A 24571-nucleotide genomic window follows, 5' to 3' on the forward strand; every position below is an offset into this window, starting at 1 on the left:
CGTGTGATCAATTTGGGTGGTTTTGCTTCTCACAGCTGCCCAAAAAACAAACACCTCAGTTCCTGGTGGACGGACCTTTAACTGTTATTTCCTGGAAAGGTTTGCCTCGGTCACTCCAGCCTCTGATGATGAGGGGTCTCCGGGCCCCAGGACCCCCCAGGATCTCGCAGAACACCCTCCTCATTGGTTCTATTTTTATTACTTGTCTGACTGACTTCACTTTCATGAAACTCTCAACAATGTAAACTAGGAAAACATTTCTGACGTTAAAACGTTCAACCTGGAGCTGGGCGATGTTATCCTGCGCCGTCAGTTTTCTTCCTTATGGGGAGGCGGGGAGTGTAGGGTGACACCCTTTGCTCCCATATGGGGTGGTGGGGAGTGTAGGGTGACACCCTTTTCTCCCATATGGGGTGGCAGGGAGTGTAGGGTGACACCCTTTGCTCCCATATGGGGTGGCAGGGAGTGTAGGGTGACACCCTTTGCTCCCATATGGGGTGGTGGGGAGTGTAGGGTTACACCCTTTGCTCCCATATGGGGTGATGGGGAGTGTAGGGTGACACCCTTTGCTCCCATATAGGGTGGCAGGGAGTGTAGGGTGACACCCTTTGCTCCCATATGGGGTGACGGGGAGTGTAGGGTTACACCCTTTGCTCCCATATGGGGCAGCGGGGAGTGTAGGGTGACACCCTTTGCTCCCATATGGGGTGATGGGGAGTGTAGGGTGACACCCTTTGCTCCCATATGGGGTGGCGGGGAGTGTAGGGTGACACCCTGACACTGTTCAGTCCGGGATTTAATATCAACCAACCGTAACAATGTTTCCTGTTGTATCTTTTAAGGGGCGACAAAGTCCAGCCTGCTCTCGGCTCCCAGTATCGTCAGCATGTTTGTTCCCGCCCCCGAGGATTTCTCCGATGACCAGCCGACAATCATGTCTGATAAGTAAGAGCCCAGAAAACCCGGAGAGGGGATTATGACTTCCATGGATGTGGATGTCTTCTATGTGCTCTGAACTATCACTAGATAGAGAGAGAGATAAATCAATCGATATCAGATTTATAGACTGATCGTCGCTATTAGATAGATATCAGATTTTAGATTTATAGAGAGCAGGGGTGGAACTTTCAGGGTCTCAGCAGTCGCACAGTCGCCGTTCTGCTGCTGTAGGGGGCACAAGACCCGGCATCTCCCCCTGCACCTCTGGCTTTCAGTTTGCAGTGGGGGGAGTGGGAGGCGGAGATCGGCAGCTCCGTGGTGCCCCTTGGGGCTTGTAGTTCTCCTCCCGAGGGTATATAGTGGAGAGGGGAGGGGCCTCTGATCCGGACAGCTATCAGTTTCACTCTTCAGTCGCTCTGCTTGTACACTGTTGCTGATAGCTGCCCGGGTCAGGGGCCCCTCCTCTCTCCACTATATACACTCGGGAGGAGAACTACAAGCCCCAGGGAGATGGCGCGGTGCACAGGCACCATAGAGCTGCCGATCGCCCCCTCCCACCTCCCCCTGTGCTGAGGGTTAAAGGTGCACAGACAGCGGGGGCCAGCCAGGTACACGGGGAACCTCTGGGGGGGGGGTCTGTCTGGGGACCCTGATGTAAGAGGGGGCTTCTTGGGGACCCTGATGTAAGAGGGGGCTCTTTGGGGACCCTGATATAATGAGGGGGCTCTGGGGACCCTGATGTAAGAGGTGGGCTCTCTGGAGCCCCTGATGTAAGGGGGGGCTCTCTGGGGACCCTGATGTAATGGGGGGGCTCTCTGGAGACCCTAATGTAAGGGGGGCTCTCTGGGGACCCTGATGTAATGGGGGGCCCTGTGGGGACTCTGATGTAATGGGGGGGGGCTCTCTGGGGACCTTAATGTAAGGGGGGCTCTCTGGGGACCCTAATGTAAGGGGGGCCCTCTGGGGACCCTGATGTAAGAGGGGGGCCTCTGGGGACCCTGATGTAATGGGGGCCCTCTGGGGAACCTGATGTAATGGGGGCCCTCTGGGGATCCTGATGTAAGGGGGGGCTCTCTGGGGACCTTGGTGTAAGGGGTGGGCTCTCTGGGGACCTTGGTGTAAGAGGGGGGCTCTCTGGGGACCCTGATGTAAGGGGTGGGCTCTCTGGGGATCCTGATGTAAGGGGGGGCTCTCTGGGGACCTTGGTGTAAGAGGGGGGCTCTCTGGGGACCCTGATGTAAGGGGGGGCTCTGGGGACCCTGGTGTAAGAGGGGGGCCTCTGGGGACCCTGGTGTAAGAGGGGGGCCTCTGGGAACCCTGGTGTAAGAGGGGGGCTCTCTGGGGACCCTGGTGTAAGAGGGGGGCTCTCTGGGGACCCTGGTGTAAGAGGGGGGCTCTCTGGGGACCCTGGTGTAAGAGGGGGGCTCTCTGGGGACCCTGGTGTAAGAGGGGGGCTCTCTGGGGACCCTGGTGTAAGGGGGATCCGCACTCAGATATGTAACGATTTTCTATATATATATATGAATACATACGCAAAAACACATGTATATTGTATACCCGCCCAAGCATCTGACTTTCTTTACTCGCTATACTGCTATGGGCTTTAGCCCGAGATCTGTTGTAGACCTGGCAATGCCCCTGGTGGGGGCCCTTCATGGTTTCTTGCATCGGGGCCCTGAAGATTCCACTTACCCCTCTGATAGAGAGATTAGAGAGATATTAAACTGCTAGATATTGGATATATTACCTATATGGATGGATAATCTGTACTGTGCCTGCAGGTGCCATGACTGCGGAGCCATCCTGGAGGAATATGATGAGGAAACTTTAGGTCTGGCCATAGTTGTTCTACTGACATTCATTCACCTGAGTCCGGACTTGGCGGCTCCTCTGCTGCTCGATATCATGCAATCCGTGGGCAGGTAAGACGTGGAAAATAATAATTCCTCCGCTGAGTTTTTAAAGGAGAAGTTCAAGAAACAATAATACATGAAGATATATTTCGGAAAGCATTGTGATGATCGGCGGATCGGGGGAGGGCAATGCCAGGCTCCTGCAGACACGCCCCGCAGACACATGCCTGCCGCCCCATCTGTGCTGTGATTCGCTACAGCATAAGTTGGTCAGCAGGTCCCGGATGATGATTTGTGGCTGGGACCTGCTGATCAGCCTGGCAAATCACAGTACAGAGCTCTGTGTTCACTAACAACACAGAGCTCTGTACAGAGAGCCGAGGTCTGGCTGCTTTTCTTTTCTCCCTGCAAATCGCACATCTACTAGTAAACGCAGCATACACACAGTTAACCCTTTCATTGCCCCTTGATGCTTAACCCCTTCCCAGCCGGTGTCATTAGTACAGTGACAGTATATATTATTATCACTGATCACTGTATTGGTATCACTGGTGATGTCAGTTCCCACCCAGTGTCATTAGTACAGTGACAGTATACATTATTATCACAGATCACTGTATTGGTATCACTGGTGATGTCAGTTCCCACCCAGTGTCATTAGTACAGTGACAGTATACATTATTATCACTGTATTGATATCACTGGTGATGTCAGTTCCCAGCCAGTGTTATTAGTACAGTGACAGTATACATTATCACCACTGATCACTGTATCTGTATCACTGGTGATGTCAGTTTCCACCCAGTGTCAGTACAGTGACAGTATACATTATTATCACTGATCACTGTATTGATATCACTGGTGATGTTAATTCCCAGCCAGTGTCATTAGTACAGTGACAGTATACATTATCACCACTGATCACTGTATTGATATCACTGGTGATGTCAGTTCCCAGCCAGTGTTATTAGTACAGTGACAGTATACATTATCACCACTGATCACTGTATTGATATCACTGGTGATGTTAATTCCCAGCCAGTGTTATTAGTACAGTGACAGTATTCATTATTAACACTGATCGCTTTATTGGTATCACTGGTGATGTCAGTTCCCAGCCAGTGTCATTAGTACAGTGACAGTATACATTATTATCACTGATCACTGTATTGGTATCACTGGTGATGTCAGTTCCCAGCCAGTGTCATTAGTACAGTGACAGTATACATTATTATTACTGTATTTGTATCTCTGGTGATGTCAGTTCCCACCCAGTGTCATTAGTACAGTGACAGTATATATTATTAACACTGATTGCTTTATTGGTATCACTGGTGATGTTAATTCCCAGCCAGTGTCATTAGTACAGTGACAGTATACATTATCACCACTGATCACTGTATCGGTATCACTGGTGATGTTAATTCCCACCCAGTGTCATTAGTACAGTGACAGAATACATTATTAACACTGATCACTGTATTGGTATCACTGGTGATGTCAGTTTCCAGCCAGTGTCATTAGTACAGTGACAGTATACATTATTATCACTGATCACTGTATCGGTATCACTGGTGATGTCAGTTCCCACCCAGTGTCATTAGTACAGTGACAGTATACATTATTATCACAGATCACTGTATTTGTATCACTGGTGATGTCAGTTCCCAGCCAGTGTCAGTTAGTGTCAGATTTCCCCCTGCACTCCCATTATAAGTCGCTGATTGCCGCCATTCATAGTATTAAAAAATAAAATAAAAATTCCAGTATATATACACCATAGACTGTAGACGCCATAATCTTTTCACAAACCAATCAGTATACACGCATTGGGATTTTTGTTTATTTTATTTATCAAAGAAATGTAGCAAAATACATTTTGGCCTAAACTTATTCAGACATTTAGATTTTCTCAAAAAAAAAAATGTATTCAATATGTTTTATAGAAGGAAGTAAAAAATATTGTTTTTTTTTCCCAACATTTTCACAGGAAGTAAAAAAATACATATATTTTTTTTTTTTTTTAGAAAAATTTCAGTTTTTTCTTTAATTTGTATAATAAAAAAAAATAAAAAAAACAGAGGTGATCAAATACCATCACAAGAAAGCTCTATTTGTGTTAAAATAAAATAAAGATATACAGTAAATGTCATTTGGGTACAATGTAGCATGACTGCGCAATAGCAAAAAAAATGGCCTGGTCATGAAAGGGGGTAAAACCTTCCGGGGGGCAAGTGGAAAAATACAGGTGTGTATCCAAGGTGGTGTGTGGTGGAGTGGGGGGCAGGGCGGGGGGATGGGCGGGGGGATGGGGGGGGGGGGGTGGAGCCGTAGATCGGTATCGGTCCTGTGAATATCATTGATGGTCTTTTCTGTCTTTCATTAGGTTGGCGTCCTGTACAAGTTTCTCCAATCAAGCGGAAAGGTAAATAATAAACTGCTATAGATGACAATTAGTAAAAATTCTGCACAAAATAGTACAAAGATAGCAGCTAAACATTATACTCTGATACCAGACTATTCCTCCCATTGGTGTCAGTGGGAGGAATAGTGCCCCATCATTGGTGTCAGTGGGAGGAATAGTGCCCCATCATTGGTGTCAGTGGGAGGAATAGTGCCCCCATCATTGGTGTCAGTGGGAGGAATAGTGCCCCATCATTGGTGTCATTGGGAGGAATAGTGCCCCATCATTGGTGTCAGTGGGAGGAATAGTGCCCCATCATTGGTGTCAGTGGGAGGAATAGTGCCCCATCATTGGTGTCAGTGGGAGGAATAGTGCCCCATCATTGGTATCAGTGGGAGGAATAGTGCCCCATCATTGGTATCAGTGGGAGGAATAGTGCCCCATCATTGGTGTCAGTGGGAGGAATAGTGCCCCATCATTGGTGTCAGTGGGAGGAATAGTGCCCCATCATTGGTATCAGTGGGAGGAATAGTGCCCCATCATTGGTATCAGTGGGAGGAATAGTGCCCCATCATTGGTGTCAGTGGGAGGAATAGTGCCCCATCATTGGTGTCAGTGGGAGGAATAGTGCCCCACCATTGGCGTCAGTGGAATAGTGCCCCATCATTGGCGTCAGTGGAATAGTGCCCCATCATTGGTGTCAGTGGGAGGAATAGTGCCCCATCATTGGTGTCAGTGGGAGGAAGAGTGCCCCATCATTGGTGTCAGTGGGAGGAATAGTGCCCCACCATTGGTGTCAGTGGGAGGAATAGTGCCCCATCATTGGTGTCAGTGGGAGGAATAGTGCCCCATCATTGGTATCAGTGGGAGGAATAGTGCCCCATCATTGGTGTCAGTGGGAGGAATAGTGCCCCATCATTGGTGTCAGTGGGAGGAATAGTGCCCCACCATTGGCGTCAGTGGAATAGTGCCCCATCATTGGCATCAGTGGAATAGTGCCCCATCATTGGTGTCAGTGGGAGGAATAGTGCCCCATCATTGGTGTCAGTGGGAGGAAGAGTGCCCCATCATTGGTGTCAGTGGGAGGAATAGTGCCCCACCATTGGTGTCAGTGGGAGGAATAGTGCCCCATCATTGGTGTCAGTGGGAGGAATAGTGCCCCATCATTGGTATCAGTGGGAGGAATAGTGCCCCATCATTGGTATCAGTGGAATAGTGCCCCATCATTGGTGTCAGTGGGAGGAATAGTGCCCCATCATTGGTATCAGTGGGAGGAATAGTGCCCCATCATTGGCGTCAGTGGAATAGTGCCCCATCATTGGCGTCAGTGGAATAGTGCCCCATCATTGGTGTCAGTGGGAGGAATAGTGCCCCATCATTGGTGTCAGTGGGAGGAAGAGTGCCCCATCATTGGTATCAGTGGGAGGAATAGTGCCCCATCATTGGTGTCAGTGAGAGGAATAGTGCCCCATCATTGGTGTCAGTGGGAGGAATAGTGCCCCATCATTGGTGTCAGTGAGAGGAATAGTGCCCCATCATTGGTGTCAGTGGGAGGAATAGTGCCCCATCATTGGTATCAGTGGGAGGAATAGTGCCCCATCATTGGTGTCAGGGGGGGGAATAGTGCCCCATCATTGGTATCAGTGGGAGGAATAGTGCCCCATCATTGGTGTCAGTGGGAGGAATAGTGCCCCATCATTGGTGTCAGTGGGAGGAATAGTGCCCCATCATTGGTGTCAGTGGGAGGAATAGTGCCCCATCATTGGTGTCAGTGGGAGGAATAGTGCCCCATCATTGGTATCAGTGGGAGGAATAGTGCCCCATCATTGGTGTCAGTGGGAGGAATAGTGCCCCATCATTGGTATCAGTGGGAGGAATAGTGCCCCATCATTGGTGTCAGTGGGAGGAATAGTGCCCCATCATTGGTATCAGTGGGAGGAATAGTGCCCCATCATTGGTATCAGTGGAATAGTGCCCCATCATTGGCGTCAGTGGAATAGTGCCCCATCATTGGTGTCAGTGGGAGGAATAGTGCCCCATCATTGGTGTCAGTGGGAGGAAGAGTGCCCCATCATTGGTATCAGTGGGAGGAATAGTGCCCCATCATTGGTGTCAGTGAGAGGAATAGTGCCCCATCATTGGTGTCAGTGGGAGGAATAGTGCCCCATCATTGGTGTCAGTGGAATAGTGCCCCATCATTGGTGTCAGTGGAATAGTGCCCCATCATTGGTGTCAGTGGAATAGTGCCCCATCATTGGTGTCAGTGGGAGGAATAGTGCCCCATCATTGGTATCAGTGGGAGGAATAGTGCCCCATCATTGGTGTCAGTGGGAGGAATAGTGCCCCACCATTGGTGTCAGTGGGAGGAATAGTGCCCCATCATTGGTATCAGTGGAATAGTGCCCCATCATTGGTGTCAGTGGGAGGAATAGTGCCCCATCATTGGTATCAGTGGGAGGAATAGTGCCCCATCATTGGCGTCAGTGGAATAGTGCCCCATCATTGGCGTCAGTGGAATAGTGCCCCATCATTGGTGTCAGTGGGAGGAATAGTGCCCCATCATTGGTGTCAGTGGGAGGAAGAGTGCCCCATCATTGGTATCAGTGGGAGGAATAGTGCCCCATCATTGGTGTCAGTGAGAGGAATAGTGCCCCATCATTGGTGTCAGTGGGAGGAATAGTGCCCCATCATTGGTGTCAGTGAGAGGAATAGTGCCCCATCATTGGTGTCAGTGGGAGGAATAGTGCCCCATCATTGGTATCAGTGGGAGGAATAGTGCCCCATCATTGGTGTCAGTGGGAGGAATAGTGCCCCATCATTGGTATCAGTGGGAGGAATAGTGCCCCATCATTGGTGTCAGTGGGAGGAATAGTGCCCCATCATTGGTATCAGTGGGAGGAATAGTGCCCCATCATTGGTATCAGTGGAATAGTGCCCCATCATTGGCGTCAGTGGAATAGTGCCCCATCATTGGTGTCAGTGGGAGGAATAGTGCCCCATCATTGGTGTCAGTGGGAGGAAGAGTGCCCCATCATTGGTATCAGTGGGAGGAATAGTGCCCCATCATTGGTGTCAGTGAGAGGAATAGTGCCCCATCATTGGTGTCAGTGGGAGGAATAGTGCCCCATCATTGGTGTCAGTGGAATAGTGCCCCATCATTGGTGTCAGTGGAATAGTGCCCCATCATTGGTGTCAGTGGAATAGTGCCCCATCATTGGTGTCAGTGGGAGGAATAGTGCCCCATCATTGGTGTCAGTGGGAGGAATAGTGCCCCATCATTGGTGTCCGTGGGAGGAATAGTGCCCCATCATTGGTGTCAGTGGGAGGAATAGTGCCCCATCATTGGTATCAGTGGGAGGAATAGTGCCCCATCATTGGTGTCAGTGGGAGGAATAGTGCCCCATCATTGGTGTCATTGGGAGGAATAGTGCCCCATCATTGGTGTCAGTGGGAGGAATAGTGCCCCATCATTGGTGTCAGTGGGAGGAATAGTGCCCCATCATTGGTGTCAGTGGGAGGAATAGTGCCCCATCATTGGTATCAGTGGGAGGAATAGTGCCCCATCATTGGTATCAGTGGGAGGAATAGTGCCCCATCATTGGTGTCAGTGGGAGGAATAGTGCCCCATCATTGGTGTCAGTGGGAGGAATAGTGCCCCATCATTGGTATCAGTGGGAGGAATAGTGCCCCATCATTGGTATCAGTGGGAGGAATAGTGCCCCATCATTGGTGTCAGTGGGAGGAATAGTGCCCCATCATTGGTGTCAGTGGGAGGAATAGTGCCCCACCATTGGCGTCAGTGGAATAGTGCCCCATCATTGGCGTCAGTGGAATAGTGCCCCATCATTGGTGTCAGTGGGAGGAATAGTGCCCCATCATTGGTGTCAGTGGGAGGAAGAGTGCCCCATCATTGGTGTCAGTGGGAGGAATAGTGCCCCACCATTGGTGTCAGTGGGAGGAATAGTGCCCCATCATTGGTGTCAGTGGGAGGAATAGTGCCCCATCATTGGTATCAGTGGGAGGAATAGTGCCCCATCATTGGTGTCAGTGGGAGGAATAGTGCCCCATCATTGGTGTCAGTGGGAGGAATAGTGCCCCACCATTGGCGTCAGTGGAATAGTGCCCCATCATTGGCATCAGTGGAATAGTGCCCCATCATTGGTGTCAGTGGGAGGAATAGTGCCCCATCATTGGTGTCAGTGGGAGGAAGAGTGCCCCATCATTGGTGTCAGTGGGAGGAATAGTGCCCCACCATTGGTGTCAGTGGGAGGAATAGTGCCCCATCATTGGTGTCAGTGGGAGGAATAGTGCCCCATCATTGGTATCAGTGGGAGGAATAGTGCCCCATCATTGGTATCAGTGGAATAGTGCCCCATCATTGGTGTCAGTGGGAGGAATAGTGCCCCATCATTGGTATCAGTGGGAGGAATAGTGCCCCATCATTGGCGTCAGTGGAATAGTGCCCCATCATTGGCGTCAGTGGAATAGTGCCCCATCATTGGTGTCAGTGGGAGGAATAGTGCCCCATCATTGGTGTCAGTGGGAGGAAGAGTGCCCCATCATTGGTATCAGTGGGAGGAATAGTGCCCCATCATTGGTGTCAGTGAGAGGAATAGTGCCCCATCATTGGTGTCAGTGGGAGGAATAGTGCCCCATCATTGGTGTCAGTGAGAGGAATAGTGCCCCATCATTGGTGTCAGTGGGAGGAATAGTGCCCCATCATTGGTATCAGTGGGAGGAATAGTGCCCCATCATTGGTGTCAGGGGGGGGAATAGTGCCCCATCATTGGTATCAGTGGGAGGAATAGTGCCCCATCATTGGTGTCAGTGGGAGGAATAGTGCCCCATCATTGGTGTCAGTGGGAGGAATAGTGCCCCATCATTGGTGTCAGTGGGAGGAATAGTGCCCCATCATTGGTGTCAGTGGGAGGAATAGTGCCCCATCATTGGTATCAGTGGGAGGAATAGTGCCCCATCATTGGTGTCAGTGGGAGGAATAGTGCCCCATCATTGGTATCAGTGGGAGGAATAGTGCCCCATCATTGGTGTCAGTGGGAGGAATAGTGCCCCATCATTGGTATCAGTGGGAGGAATAGTGCCCCATCATTGGTATCAGTGGAATAGTGCCCCATCATTGGCGTCAGTGGAATAGTGCCCCATCATTGGTGTCAGTGGGAGGAATAGTGCCCCATCATTGGTGTCAGTGGGAGGAAGAGTGCCCCATCATTGGTATCAGTGGGAGGAATAGTGCCCCATCATTGGTGTCAGTGAGAGGAATAGTGCCCCATCATTGGTGTCAGTGGGAGGAATAGTGCCCCATCATTGGTGTCAGTGGAATAGTGCCCCATCATTGGTGTCAGTGGAATAGTGCCCCATCATTGGTGTCAGTGGAATAGTGCCCCATCATTGGTGTCAGTGGGAGGAATAGTGCCCCATCATTGGTATCAGTGGGAGGAATAGTGCCCCATCATTGGTGTCAGTGGGAGGAATAGTGCCCCACCATTGGTGTCAGTGGGAGGAATAGTGCCCCATCATTGGTATCAGTGGAATAGTGCCCCATCATTGGTGTCAGTGGGAGGAATAGTGCCCCATCATTGGTATCAGTGGGAGGAATAGTGCCCCATCATTGGCGTCAGTGGAATAGTGCCCCATCATTGGCGTCAGTGGAATAGTGCCCCATCATTGGTGTCAGTGGGAGGAATAGTGCCCCATCATTGGTGTCAGTGGGAGGAAGAGTGCCCCATCATTGGTATCAGTGGGAGGAATAGTGCCCCATCATTGGTGTCAGTGAGAGGAATAGTGCCCCATCATTGGTGTCAGTGGGAGGAATAGTGCCCCATCATTGGTGTCAGTGAGAGGAATAGTGCCCCATCATTGGTGTCAGTGGGAGGAATAGTGCCCCATCATTGGTATCAGTGGGAGGAATAGTGCCCCATCATTGGTGTCAGTGGGAGGAATAGTGCCCCATCATTGGTATCAGTGGGAGGAATAGTGCCCCATCATTGGTGTCAGTGGGAGGAATAGTGCCCCATCATTGGTATCAGTGGGAGGAATAGTGCCCCATCATTGGTATCAGTGGAATAGTGCCCCATCATTGGCGTCAGTGGAATAGTGCCCCATCATTGGTGTCAGTGGGAGGAATAGTGCCCCATCATTGGTGTCAGTGGGAGGAAGAGTGCCCCATCATTGGTATCAGTGGGAGGAATAGTGCCCCATCATTGGTGTCAGTGAGAGGAATAGTGCCCCATCATTGGTGTCAGTGGGAGGAATAGTGCCCCATCATTGGTGTCAGTGGAATAGTGCCCCATCATTGGTGTCAGTGGAATAGTGCCCCATCATTGGTGTCAGTGGAATAGTGCCCCATCATTGGTGTCAGTGGGAGGAATAGTGCCCCATCATTGGTGTCAGTGGGAGGAATAGTGCCCCATCATTGGTGTCCGTGGGAGGAATAGTGCCCCATCATTGGTGTCAGTGGGAGGAATAGTGCCCCATCATTGGTGTCCGTGGGAGGAATAGTGCCCCATCATTGGTGTCTGTGGGAGGAATAGTGCCCCATCATTGGTGTCAGTGGGAGGAATAGTGCCCCATCATTGGTGTCAGTGGGAGGAATAGTGCCCCATCATTGGTGTCAGTGGGAGGAATAGTGCCCCATCATTGGTGTCTGTGGGAGGAATAGTGCCCCATCATTGGTGTCAGTGGGAGGAATAGTGTCCCATCATTGGTATCAGTGGGAGGAATAGTGCCCCATCATTGGTGTCCGTGGGAGGAATAGTGCCCCATCATTGGTGTCTGTGGGAGGAATAGTGTCCCATCATTGGTGTCTGTGGGAGGAATAGTGCCCCATCATTGGTGTCAGTGGGAGGAATAGTGCCCCATCATTGGTGTCTGTGGGAGGAATAGTGCCCCATCATTGGTGGGAGGAATAGTGTCCCATCATTGGTGTCTGTGGGAGGAATAGTGCCCCATCATTGGTGTCAGTGGGAGGAATAGTGCCCCATCATAGGTGTCATTGGGAGGAATAGTGTCCCATCATTGGTGTCATTGGGAGGAATAGTGCCCCATCATTGGTGTCAGTGGGAGGAATAGTGCCCCATCATTGGTGTCAGTGGGAGGAATAGTGCCCCATCATTGGTGTCAGTGGGAGGAATAATGCCTCAAGGGCCAGATAAAGACAGGCAAAGGGCCACATCCGGCCCCCTGGCTGCAGTTTGGAGATCACTGCTCTAAATTAAGAAATGATTAAATGAGAATATCTAAAACAAAAAACGAAAATCTTTTTTTCAATCTACAAATACACTGAGATCTGTGGGGATCGGGAATCTCGTAGATTATTCTTCGGCCATCGCAGGTCCCAATTGTGACTCCCCGTCGCTTTATTACCGGTGACAACGGCTTGTGATATCGATGATCTCATCGGGATTTATTCCCGACATTTGTCCAGACAGTGGAGGAGGCGACAGGTCCTAATAAACCACAATGAGATCACATGACGCCATTTGATTTATAATATAAATGATATATTAGAGTCTCGTCATAAAGAGAAAAGAGAAAAGAGGGAGCGCCGGCCTCGGGCGCTAAAAAAAACGCCGCCAAAAATACGGAAGAAAGTTCAGTGATGACCATAAGAACAACGTCACGTTCAAAGTGGAACTTCCGTTCATTTGTCTTCTCCCCCCTCATTTGCCCCCCCCCTCATTTGTCTCCCCCCCTCATTTGTCTCCCCCCCTCATTTGTCTTCTCCCCCCTCATTTGTCTTCTCCCCCCTCATTTGTCTCCCCCCTCATTTGTCTCCCCCCCATTTGTCTTCTCCCCCCTCATTTGTCCCCCCCCCCATTTGTCTCCCCCCCTCATTTGTCTCCCCCCCCCTCATTTGTCTCCCCCCCCATTTGTCTTCTCCCCCCTCATTTGTCTTCTCCCCCCTCATTTGTCTTCTCCCCCCCCATTTGTCTTCTCCCCCCTCATTTGTCTTCTCCCCCCTCATTTGTCTCCCCCCCATTTGTCTTCTCCCCCCTCATTTGTCTTCTCCCCCTCATTTGTCTTCTCCCCCTTCATTTGTCTTCTCCCCCCTCATTTGTCTTCTCCCCCCCCATTTGTCTTCTCCCCCCTCATTTGTCTTCTCCCCCCCTCATTTGTCTTCTCCCCCCCTCATTTGTCTTCTCCCCCCTCATTTGTCTTCTCCCCCCTCATTTGTCTTCTCCCCCCCCATTTGTCTTCTCCCCCCTCATTTGTCTTCTCCCCCCTCATTTGTCTCCCCCCCATTTGTCTTCTCCCCCCCTCATTTGTCTTCTCCCCCTTCATTTGTCTTCTCCCCCCTCATTTGTCTTCTCCCCCCCCCATTTGTCTTCTCCCCCCTCATTTGTCTTCTCCCCCCTCATTTGTCTTCTCCCCCCCTCATTTGTCTTCTCCCCCCCTCATTTGTCTTCTCCCCCCTCATTTGTCTTCTCCCCCTTCATTTGTCTCCCCCCCCCTCCCGGTGCCACATTTAGCACCTTTCAGGGGCGGAGCGGATACTCGTCTTTGACAGGTATCCTGTCCCCAATTCCGGGAGTCTTGGCTACGGCGCATTACACCAGCCTCCCCCCCCCCCTGCTGTGCAATTAGGAGAGCGCAGCAGTGCCTTGCGCATGCGCAGTTGGGACCCGACATGAAGCCGTAATGCTACACTGCTGGGTTCCCTTACCCGCGATGGAGGCAGCAGCACCCGATAGCCGATGGAAACATCAGCTGCAGTGCCGACATCGCTGGACTCTCATCTCCATAACCCCACCCACTAAGTTCTGGAACTTTCCATAAGCTTCCAGAAACCAGGGGGAGGTACTAGAGACTCGGTATACATAGCCTGCCCACTAAACTACACTGAACTTCCCTTACATAGTTACATAGGAGGTGAGGTTGAAAAAAGACACAAGTCCATCAAGTCCAACCTGTGTGTGTGATTATATGTCAGTATTACATTGTATATCATGTATGTTGTGGTCCTTCGGGTGCTTATCTAATAGTTTCTTGAAACTATCAATGCCCCCCCCCCCCCCCCACTGAGACCACAGCCTGTGGAAGGGAATGCCACATCCTTGCCACTCTTACAGTAAAGAACCCTCTACGTAGTTTAAGGTTAAACCTCTTTTCTTCTAAATTTAATGAGTGGCCACAAGTCTTGTTAAACTCCCTTCTGCGAAAAAGTTTTCTCCCTACTGTGGCGTCACCAGTCCGGTATTTGTAAATTGTGGGGTCACCAGTCCGGTATTTATATATTGTGGGGTCACCAGTCCGGTATTTGTAAATTGTGGGGTCACCAGTCCGGTATTTGTAAATTGTGGGGTCACCAGTCCGGTATTTATATATTGTGGGGTCACCAGTCCGGTATTTGTATATTGTGGGGTCACCAGTCCGGTATTTGTATATTGTGGGGTCACCAGTCCGGTATTTGTATATTGTGAGGTCACTAGTCCGGTATTTGTATATTGTGGGATCACCAGTCTGGTATTTATATATTGTGGGGTCACCAGTCTGGTATTTATATATTGTGGGGTCACCAGTCCGGTATTTATATATTGTGGGGTCACCAGTCCGGTATTTATATATTGTGGGGTCACCAGTCCGGTATTTATATATTGTGGGGTCACCAGTCCGGGATTTATATATTGTGGGGTCACCAGTACGGTATATATACATTGTGGGGTCACCAGTCCGGTATTTATATATTGCGGGGTCACCAGTCCATTATTTATATATTGTGGGGTCACCAGTCCGGTATTTATATATTGTGGGGTCACCAGTCTGGTATTTATATATTGTGGGGTCACCAGTCTGGTATTTATATATTGTGGGGTCACCAGTACGGTATATATACATTGTGGGGTCACCAGTCCGGTATTTATATATTGTGGGGTCACCAGTCTGGTATTTATATATTGTGGGGTCACCAGTCTGGTATTTATATATTGTGGGGTCACCAGTCCGGTATTTATATATTGCGGGGTCACCAGTCCGGTATTTATATATTGCGGGGTCACCAGTCCGGTATTTATATATTGTGGGGTCACCAGTCCGATATTTATATATTGCGGGGTCACCAGTCCGGTATTTATATATTGTGGGGTCACCAGTCCGGTATTTATATATTGTGGGGTCACCAGTCCGGTATTTATATATTATGGGCTCACCAGTCCGGTATTTATATATTGTGGGGTCACCAGTCCGGTATTTATATATTATGGGCTCACCAGTCCGGTATTTATATATTGTGGGGTCACCAGTCCGGTATTTATATAATGAAATCATATCCCCTCTCAGGCGTCTCTTCTCCAGAGAGAATAAGTTCAGAGTTCACAACCTTTCCTCATAACTAATATCCTCCAGACCCTTTATTAGCTTTGTTGCTCTTCTTTGTAGTCGCTCCATTTCCAGTACATCCTTCCTGAGGACTGGTGCCCAGAACTGGACAGTATACTCCAGGTGCGGCCGGACCAGAGTCTTGTAGAGGGGAGAATTATCCTTTTATCTCTGGAGTTGATCCCCTTTTTAATGCCGATATTCAGTTTGCTTTGTTAGCAGCAGCTTGGCATTGCTGAGCCCATCATCTACTAGGACCCCCTTGACCCCCCAACTGAACTGACTTCACAGACTAAAGTGAAATTAAGCTAAATTGGCCTGACAATCCCAACTATGTGCACAAGGGGGGGCTACACTACCAGTTGCTATCTTTTAAATAAAGGGTATCTTGGTTAATGTTCGAGGCTGTTGCGCTCTCTTTTGTCTTTTTACACATAATGTGTTTGTATCACCCCTGCCTGTGGAGGGCAGCAAAAGCGTAGAAAATATCTGAGAACTGGAACCCTATTTGTGGACTTATGATATCCGATGTCTGGAATCGGTGGCCAGATCTGCGTGGCCACACTGAGGAAACTGAGGCTGGGCTATATAAGATTTAACTTTTAATTACAGCGCAACAAAACACATCCAAACAACATCAACCAAAATACACAGCGGGTGTGAAATAACAAGTGAACCACAACCCACCGACAACATAAGTAAAAACCTAACTAGCAACTACACTATAATGTACAATATATACAAAATGGGGAACACAGAAAAAAACAGGACAATACTGGAGATGCAAGGAAGGGCGGGGGGGGGGGGGGGGCAAGACTGGAAACAGGAACAAAGGGAGCAAGTACAAGACGGAAGCAATATATACAATGTAGGTGCAAGACAGGAACAGGATCAGGCTCAGGATTTAACAGCAAGCATGCATCTGGCTGAATAAATGTACTAAAATACCTTCCCAGCAGCCAGCAGAGCCCAGTAATCAGTCTCTACCTGTTGCTGGCTGCTGGGAAGGTATTTTGTTCCTCCGATAACTATTGCCTCTTGCTGCCTGTCAACCATATGCATGCTTGTTGTTAAATTCTGAGCCTGATCCTGCTGGGAGAGACACCTGTTGGTGGACACTGGAACTACAGCCCCCAGCTCAAGGAACCACAGTGCCGCCAACAGGTGATCCAGGTCCTGACACCTGAAGTAGAGAACATCTACCCATAATATTGGCACCACACTGGAGCGCAGAAGACGATCTGTTGTTTTTCTTATTACAGTGCCATTGTATAACCAGAGGTAAAAACCAAACCCCTTGGTGAGAAATGGGGAACACAGAAAAAAAAACAGAACAATACTGGAGATGCAAGGAAGGGCGGGGGGGGGGGGGGGGGCAAGACTGGAACCAGGAACAAGGGGGGCAAGAACAAGACGGAAGCAATATATACAATGTAGGTGCAAGGCAGGAACAGGATCAGGCTCAGGATTTAACAGCAAGCATGCATCTGGCTGAATAAATGTACTAAAATACCTTCCCGGCAGCCAGCAGAGCCCAGTAATCAGTCTCTACCTGTTGCTGGCTGCTGGGAAGGTATTTTGTTCCTCCGATAACTATTGCCTCTTGCTGCCCTGTCAACCATATGCATGCTTGTTGTTAAATTCTGAGCCTGATCCTGCTGGGAGAGACACCTGTTGGTGGACACTGGAACTACAACCCCCCAGCTCAAGGAACCACAGTGCCGCCAACAGGTGATCCAGGTCCTGACACCTGAAGTAGAGAACATCTACCCATAATATTGGCACCACACTGGAGCGCAGAAGACGATCTGTTGTTTTTCTTATTACGGTGCCATTGTATAACCAGAGGTAAAAACCAAACCCCTTGGTGAGAATTGTAACCGCTGCAAAATATGGAATTCTTGATGCGATTTAGGTGCGGGACGTCATTTCTAAGGGACAGCAGTGAGGACGGGCCCTTTCCGCTGGCATTTTTGTTGGATGGCCCCAATAACCTCCCTTTCCTGTAATCAGTTTCTTTCAATTTGATTTGCGTTCCTTCTGCAGCATGCTGATTCCCGGGAACGTGGCTGGGGTGGCGAAACAATTCCTCCGCTGCGTTTTCCACCAGTTGGCACCCAATGGCATCTTCACCCAACTCTTCCAGAGCAATATCAAAGGTAACCCGCCTGGATCCCGAGTCTTGTGAGTGAATGACCCTTCCCCCCCCCCCCACCCCCGCTGGGAATAAAGTCACAAAATGTCTTCTCTATTACAGACGGGAGCTTCTTGCGAACGTTAGCGGTCGCGCTGATGGACTTCAATGAACTGAGCTCCTTTGCTGCCCTCAGCCAACTACTGGAGGTGAGTCACTACTACAAGCATATTAGTCTGTGTGGTTCTCAATGTTATATTGCAAAGCGGTATTACTGGCCATACACAGTTCAGATGTCCACCGCCTCCCCGGAACCGCCTAGTATTCGCACAATGGTTGGCCCTGTCAGCCCCCTCCGGCCTGAGATCCTTCAAATGAAAAATCAAAAGGAGTCGGGCAGAAAATTGTTGACCAAACAGCAGCTGCATCCAATCAGAAGCAGTCACTGTTTTACTACTACTAGTCTGGTCTGATTCTACTAGCTACTATATCATCTGGTCTTGTTCTACCAGTAGCTATACCTTCTGGTCTGGTTATGCTAGTATGCCATGTGGTCTGGTTTTACTAGTCCTATACCATCTGGTCTGGTTCTACTAGTAGTTATGTCATCTGGTCTGGTTATGCTAGTAGCTATGCCACATGGTCTGGTTTCACTAGTAGCTATACCATCTGGCTTGGTTTTACTAGTAGTTATATCATCTGGTCTGTTTATACCAGTAGCTATACCTTCTGGTCTGGTTCTACTAGTAACTATACCATCTAGTCTGGGTCTACTAGTAGTTATATCATCTGGCCTGATTCTACCAGTAGCTATACCTTCTGGTCTGGTTATGCTAGTAGCTATACTATATGGTCTCTTTCTATTAGTAGCTATACCATCTGGTCTCGTTCTACTACTAGCTACTTTATCATCTGCTCTGGTTCTACCAGTAGCTATACTTTCTGGTCCGGTTATGCTAGTATGCCATCTGGTCTGGTTCTACTAGTAGCTATACCTTCTGGTCTGGTTTTACTAGTAACTATGCCATCTGGTCTGGTTCTACAAGTAGCTATGCCATCTGGTCTGGTTCTACTAGTAGCTATGCTATCTGGTCTTGTTCTATTAGTAGCTATACCATCTGGTCTCGTTCTACTACTAGCTACTATATCATCTGGTCTTGTTCTACCAGTAGCTATACCATCTGGTCTGTTTCTACTAGTATCTAAAGCATCTGGTCTGGTTCTACTAGTAGTTATGTCATCTGGCCTGGTTCTACCAGTAGCTATACCTTCTGGTCTGGTTATGCTAGTAGCTATGCCACGTGGTCTGGTTTTACTAGTAGCTATACCATCTGGTCTGGGTCTATTAGTAGTTATATCATCTGCCCTGATTCTACCAGTAGCTATACCTTCTGGTCTGGTTATGCCAATAGCTATGCCATCTGGTATGGTTCTACTAGTAGCTATACCATCTGGTCTCGTTCTACTACTAGCTACTATATCATCTGGTCTGGTTCTACCAGTAGCAATACCTTCTGGTCTGGTTATGCTAGTATGCCATGTGGTCTGGTTTTACTAGTACCTATAACATGTGGTCTGGTTCTACTAGTAGCTATGCCATCTGGTCTGGTTCTACTAGTAGCTATGCCATCTGGTCTGGTTCTATTAGTAGCTATACCATCTGGTCTTCTACTACAAGCTACTATACCTTCTGGTCTGGTTATGCTAGTAGCTATGCCACGTGGTCTGGTTTTACTAGTAGTTATATCATCTGGTCTGTTTATACCAGTAGCTACACCTTCTGGTCTGGTTTCACTAGTATCTATACCATCTGGTCTGGTTCTACTGGTAGCTTTGCCATGTGGTCTGGTTCTGCCAGTAGTTAAACCATCTGGTCTGGTTCTTCTAGTAGCTATACCTTCTAGTCTGGTTCTACCAGCAGCTATGCCATCTGGCTTGGCTCTACTAGTAGCCATACCATTGGGCTTGGTTCTACTAGTAGTTATACCTTCTGGTCTGGTTATACCAGTAGCTATACCATGACCTGGATAAAGAAAAAGAGAAGAATAGGGCACAGACCCCTTTTGCACAAGTGGTACAGGAGTTGAAAAAAAAAAATAGGCGGTGCCCGACTTAAACCCCAGATGAAGGGGAAGGGGGTGGTGCACATGCCACACCAAATTTAACTGGGCTTGTTGAGTTTGACCAGCAGGTTTGCCTATCAAACTCCCCCTTTGAGGTCAATGGGACTGCTCCACAACTGTGAGCCAAATGCTTAGCTCATGGCTGTGGCACAACCAAGAAGCCATTCACTTAGATGGTGGTAGGGATGCCTCCCAAATGGCTGGAAGCCATTACTCTACAAACTCTGAAAAGTGATCATCTGTGGATCACTTTTTAGCATTGTCACCCTATAACAGGAAGAGCCTGTACAGCGACTTTCATGGCGGGATCACCAGGGATTATTTTACTGAAAGCTGCAGATTTATAAATTTTACGATGACTTTTGAAATGACATGAACGAGTGAAAGCTGATTTAAAATGTAATGATTGGGTTTATATCTACTTAAATTGCATTGCACAGCACCATTGCCCTGCTACCATGGCTGCTAATAAGGGGGTATCACCTGTCCTCCTGTATGGAGCCCAGGCCCCACCTCTTCAGCAGTGGAGCCCGGGCAGCCGGAGGGATGGGATCATGGATAGGACAGGGTAACCGTGCAGCGAGGGGGTGGGGTGGGGGTGATGAGAACAAACTCTTGTTTGGCTCTCCCTGCAGCAGCTGAAAGTCGGCTTCATCTCCTCTCTCTCTCTCACCAGCTTTCAGCTTCTGCAGGGGGGAACTACAGGGGATCTGTTCTAGTAAATTCCCCCCCCCCTCCCACAGCACCAATCACCCTCCTGTAAATAACCCTCCTTCCACCTGCTGTTCCCCTGTGTGCCCCTCCAGCAGCTCTGACGGCTTCTTCTCCTCTCCCTCCCGCTGGCTTCTGCAGGCTCCAGTCAGATAGGTTGTACGAGGCCCCGTACAACCTACCTTCTAACAGCAGCCCTGCCTGCTACACCAAGTAATCCAGCTTTAGTAAATCAATCAATAAATGTACCTTTTTTTTTTTTTTTTTTTTTTTTAGGGTTTGAACAACAAAAAGAACTTGCCTGCAGGGGGCGCCATGTTACGCTGCTTGGAAAACATTGCCACTTTTATGGAAGCCTTACCCATGGATTCCCCCAGCAATCTCTGGACAACTATTTGTAATCAGTTCCAGACCTTCTTCACCAAACTTCCATCCGTCCTGCCACTGAAGGTAGGTGCCCCTCCCAGGTGGTAGGCACTCTTCCCAGGTGGCAACCTGTCAACCATCAAAGGCAGCCAGTGTAAGCCATTAACTCCTCTATACAAGAGGACCACCAGTGTACTTACTGGAGGATATGGGCTACATCTTCATGAACCCAGCTTGTATGTATTTCAGAAGCCAAGTCACCAAAAATACGGGTTGGTGCTTCAAATGGGCAACATTTAAAAATATATATATATATTTGATGTATCTAGTAGTAGATAGTCACATTCTACCAGACTTGTTCTGTAATATTAAGGATGTTTTGTAGCTTCTTACGAGTGCCAGGAAGACACCTTCCTCCAATCACCATGGAATGTGTCAAGGCAGATGTTGATTGTTGAAGACCAGGATGGGAGATGTGACAGTTGTGGAACTTCCCTGTTCTAGTTTCATCATCCCATCCTTGGTGTCAGGAAGTCTGCACACGTGTTAATCCTTCTAGTTATAGGCAGGGCCGTTTTTTTAAGGCAGGGCAAAAGGGGCAGCTGCCCTGGGCCCTGTCATTGTTGTGGGGCCCAAAGAAGCTGCCTCATACTTGCCAACTATCCCGGTTTAAAGTTCTGTCATCCCTTGAGGTTTTAGTCCCATGCTGTGCCCTTATATCTCAGTGTGAAGTGATGGTACTAATGCTGCCCAGCTCTGCCCTATTGTTGTGTACAGATGACTCACCTGCAAACCCTGCATTTATATGTAAATACCGACATTGATATGTAAATAGTGAAGGCATTCATATGTAAATAAAGGCAGACCAACAGTATTCATATGTAAATAGGGGCGGTATTCATATGTATATCATGCCCCCCTGAGGTCATATCCACCATCACCTATACTGAATGCTGACCACTGGGGAGGTGAAGGGGCATGCTTGAAAGTCTGCACTGCACTGCCATTGAGTCCAGGAATCCTAGGTTACCTAGGAGTTTCGTGTTTATTAATGGGCCCCCTATTCTCCCCAGTCCATGGTGTGCAGGCAGTGAGGAGATGATGTGCTATAACCTCTAGCAACCAATCAGTAAGCAGTAATGATGTGCAGCAACTTATAGCAACCAATCAATGAGCAGTATTGATGTACAGTAATCTCTAGCAACCAATCAACAAGCATAAATAGCAACCAGTCAGTGAGCGGTAATGATACACTGTAACCTCTGGCAACCAAACTCAATGCTGCCTGATCTGATTCAGTAAACTGATTTTAAGTCTTGCTGCTTTTTATTACATGTCTCAAAGCATATGGAGAGCGAAAGTGCATGGGGGGGGGGGGGGGGGCCCAAAAAAATGTTTGCCCAGGGTCCAATCAATATTAAAGACGCCCCTGGTTATAGGGCTGAAGACATGGGGGGGGGGGGGGGGATAACACATTTATTGGTTCAGGTATGTTGGCGATATATGGGTGTCAGAAACCATGAAACAGACTGAGACAGAAGTACAATCAAATCACACTTGTTTATTAACCACTTCCCATCCAGGCCAATTCTGACATTTCTCTCCTACATGTAAAAAAAATCATCATTTATTTGCTAGAAAATTACATAGAACCCCCAAACATTATATATATATGTTTTTTTTTTTAGCAAAGACCCTAGAGAATACAATGGCGGTTGTTGCAACTTTTTCGCACGGTATTTGCTCAGCAATTTTTCTAACGTTTTTTTTTCAGAAAAAAAAAACTGTTTCATGCTTAAAAAAAAAACAAAAAAAAAAAAACAGTAAAGTTAGCCCAATTTTTTTGCATAATGTGAAAGAGGAGGATATGCTGAGTAGATAGATACCCAACATGTCACGCTTCAAAATTGCACGCGCTTGTGGAATGGCGCCAAACTTTGGTATTTAAAAATCCGCATAGGCGACGCTTTAAATTTTTTTGACTGGTTACATGTTTTGTGTTACAGAGGAGGTCTAGTGCGAGAATTATTGCTCTCGCTCTAACGTTCGCGGCGATACCTCACATGTGTGGTTTGCACACCGTTTTCATATGTGGGCGGGACTTGAGTATGCGTTCACTTCTGCGTACGAGCTCACGGGGACAGGGGCGCTTTAATTATTTTTTTTTTTTATTAATTTTACTTTTATTTTTTTAGTTTGACACTTAAAAAAAAATAAAAAAATAAAATTGATGACTTTTATTACTATTACAAGGAATGTAAACATCCCTTGTAATAGGAATATGGCATGATCGCACCTATTTACAGTGAGATATGGGGGGGGGGGGTCAATAAGACAATCTCACCTCTAGGCTGGGAAGCCTAAAATAAAAACAAAACAAAACCGATCCTGGCTTCCCAGCCATTTTTTTGAATGCAGAGGCCGGGCGTGACGTCATAACATCACGCCCGGCCTCCGAACGATCATAGAGACTCCGGGGACGATCTGGTCTACCGGAAATCTCTATGGTAATAATCCGGGGAGACTGCGGATCCTGTGACTGACTCACCGATGGAAGCGGTGAGTCGGTAGAAGCACCGGAGGGTGGCGGGAGGGGGGGGGGGCGTCCCCTCCCGCCTCCCGTAAGAACGATTAAGCGGCGGAACAGCTGCTATGATTCATTCTTATGGTGCAGGGAATCGCCGGCTGAAAACGGCGATATCTGAATGATGTCTGTGGCCTCACGCATCGTTCAGATATACCCCCTGGAAAGTCAAGGACGTCCCTGGACGTACCTTGGGCGGGAAGTGGTTAATAAAAATAAAAAGGTAAATAGAAAAAAGCGTAGTCAAGCATAGCCAGAGTCCAGTAGCCAGATCGGGTAGTCAGCCAGTCCAAAGTTCATTAACCAGATCGGGTAATCAGACAGGCCAGAAGTCAGGGATCCAAGGAGAGCAACTGCAAGCAGGATAAGAAGCCAGGTGGGATGTCAGCAAGCCAGTCTTGAAACAAACAGCAGGAGATGGTTCCTTGTGATGTGACCAACGCGAAGGCAAATGAAAAAGTGAGCAGGAAGGCTTTAAATAGGCAGGTCAGACGAGCATCATCGGGAACAGCTGGTAACTGTGGAAAGAGATGAGAGCTGGCAATTAGCCGACAGCTGAGCGGCCAGTCCAGAGGAGGAAGGGCTAAGCCAGCCCTGACAATGGGTCAATAGATTAGAACATCAGAAATGCAGCCTTTTAGGGAACAAATAAATTCAGTTGGGGAAAAAACACGGGTTTTACATAGGAAGAGGCACAGGATAACAAATTACAATTTTTCGGGGCTGTATGGTAAGGAAGTGTAGTGTTAAGGAGGTGTATGTTGTGAAGGAATGGGGTCACTTGGACATTAAGGTCTACAGGAAACCATCCACACAGACCAGTATCTGCTTGTTGACTCCCACCGCCCACTGGAACATAAGCCGGGGGGTTATGGTAACAATGGAAAGTCTAAAGACATAGGGCACAAAGAAAAGTTTGGTAGCTACCTGGACTGGGGTTTTGTTCAAACACCCACAAGGTCAAATAGAACCCACCAGGTGATGGTCATCCGGTATGGAGCTGGAGTGTTGGGAAAACTTAGAAGGATCTTTAACAAACATCTCATCCCTGTGTCCCTTAAGGCCCTCAATACACGGAGACCGAAGCTTGGAGATCCTAAAGACCCAACACCCAAACACAAACCA

The 24571-nt window shown here is 48.4% G+C and overlaps 1 protein-coding gene across 3 annotated transcripts in view; it reads left to right on the plus strand.

Moving 5' to 3' along the window:
• Positions 1-24571, plus strand: part of UNC79 (unc-79 subunit of NALCN channel complex) — a 272784-nt gene that overhangs the window by 187812 nt on the left and 60401 nt on the right. For all 3 annotated transcript variants that reach the window (XM_077466667.1, XM_077466665.1, XM_077466666.1), the window contains 6 exons: positions 843-945; positions 2721-2861; positions 5179-5217; positions 17575-17687; positions 17786-17871; positions 20773-20946. In XM_077466667.1, coding sequence (XP_077322793.1) covers positions 843-945; positions 2721-2861; positions 5179-5217; positions 17575-17687; positions 17786-17871; positions 20773-20946 — 656 coding nt within the window. The remainder of the gene's footprint in view (positions 1-842; positions 946-2720; positions 2862-5178; positions 5218-17574; positions 17688-17785; positions 17872-20772; positions 20947-24571) is intronic.

The sequence above is a fragment of the Lithobates pipiens genome, unplaced genomic scaffold, assembly GCF_037356315.1.
Source record: "Lithobates pipiens isolate NorthernLeopardFrog02 unplaced genomic scaffold, aLitPip1_a1.2 Scaffold_37, whole genome shotgun sequence".
Lineage (NCBI taxonomy): Eukaryota > Metazoa > Chordata > Amphibia > Anura > Ranidae > Lithobates > Lithobates pipiens.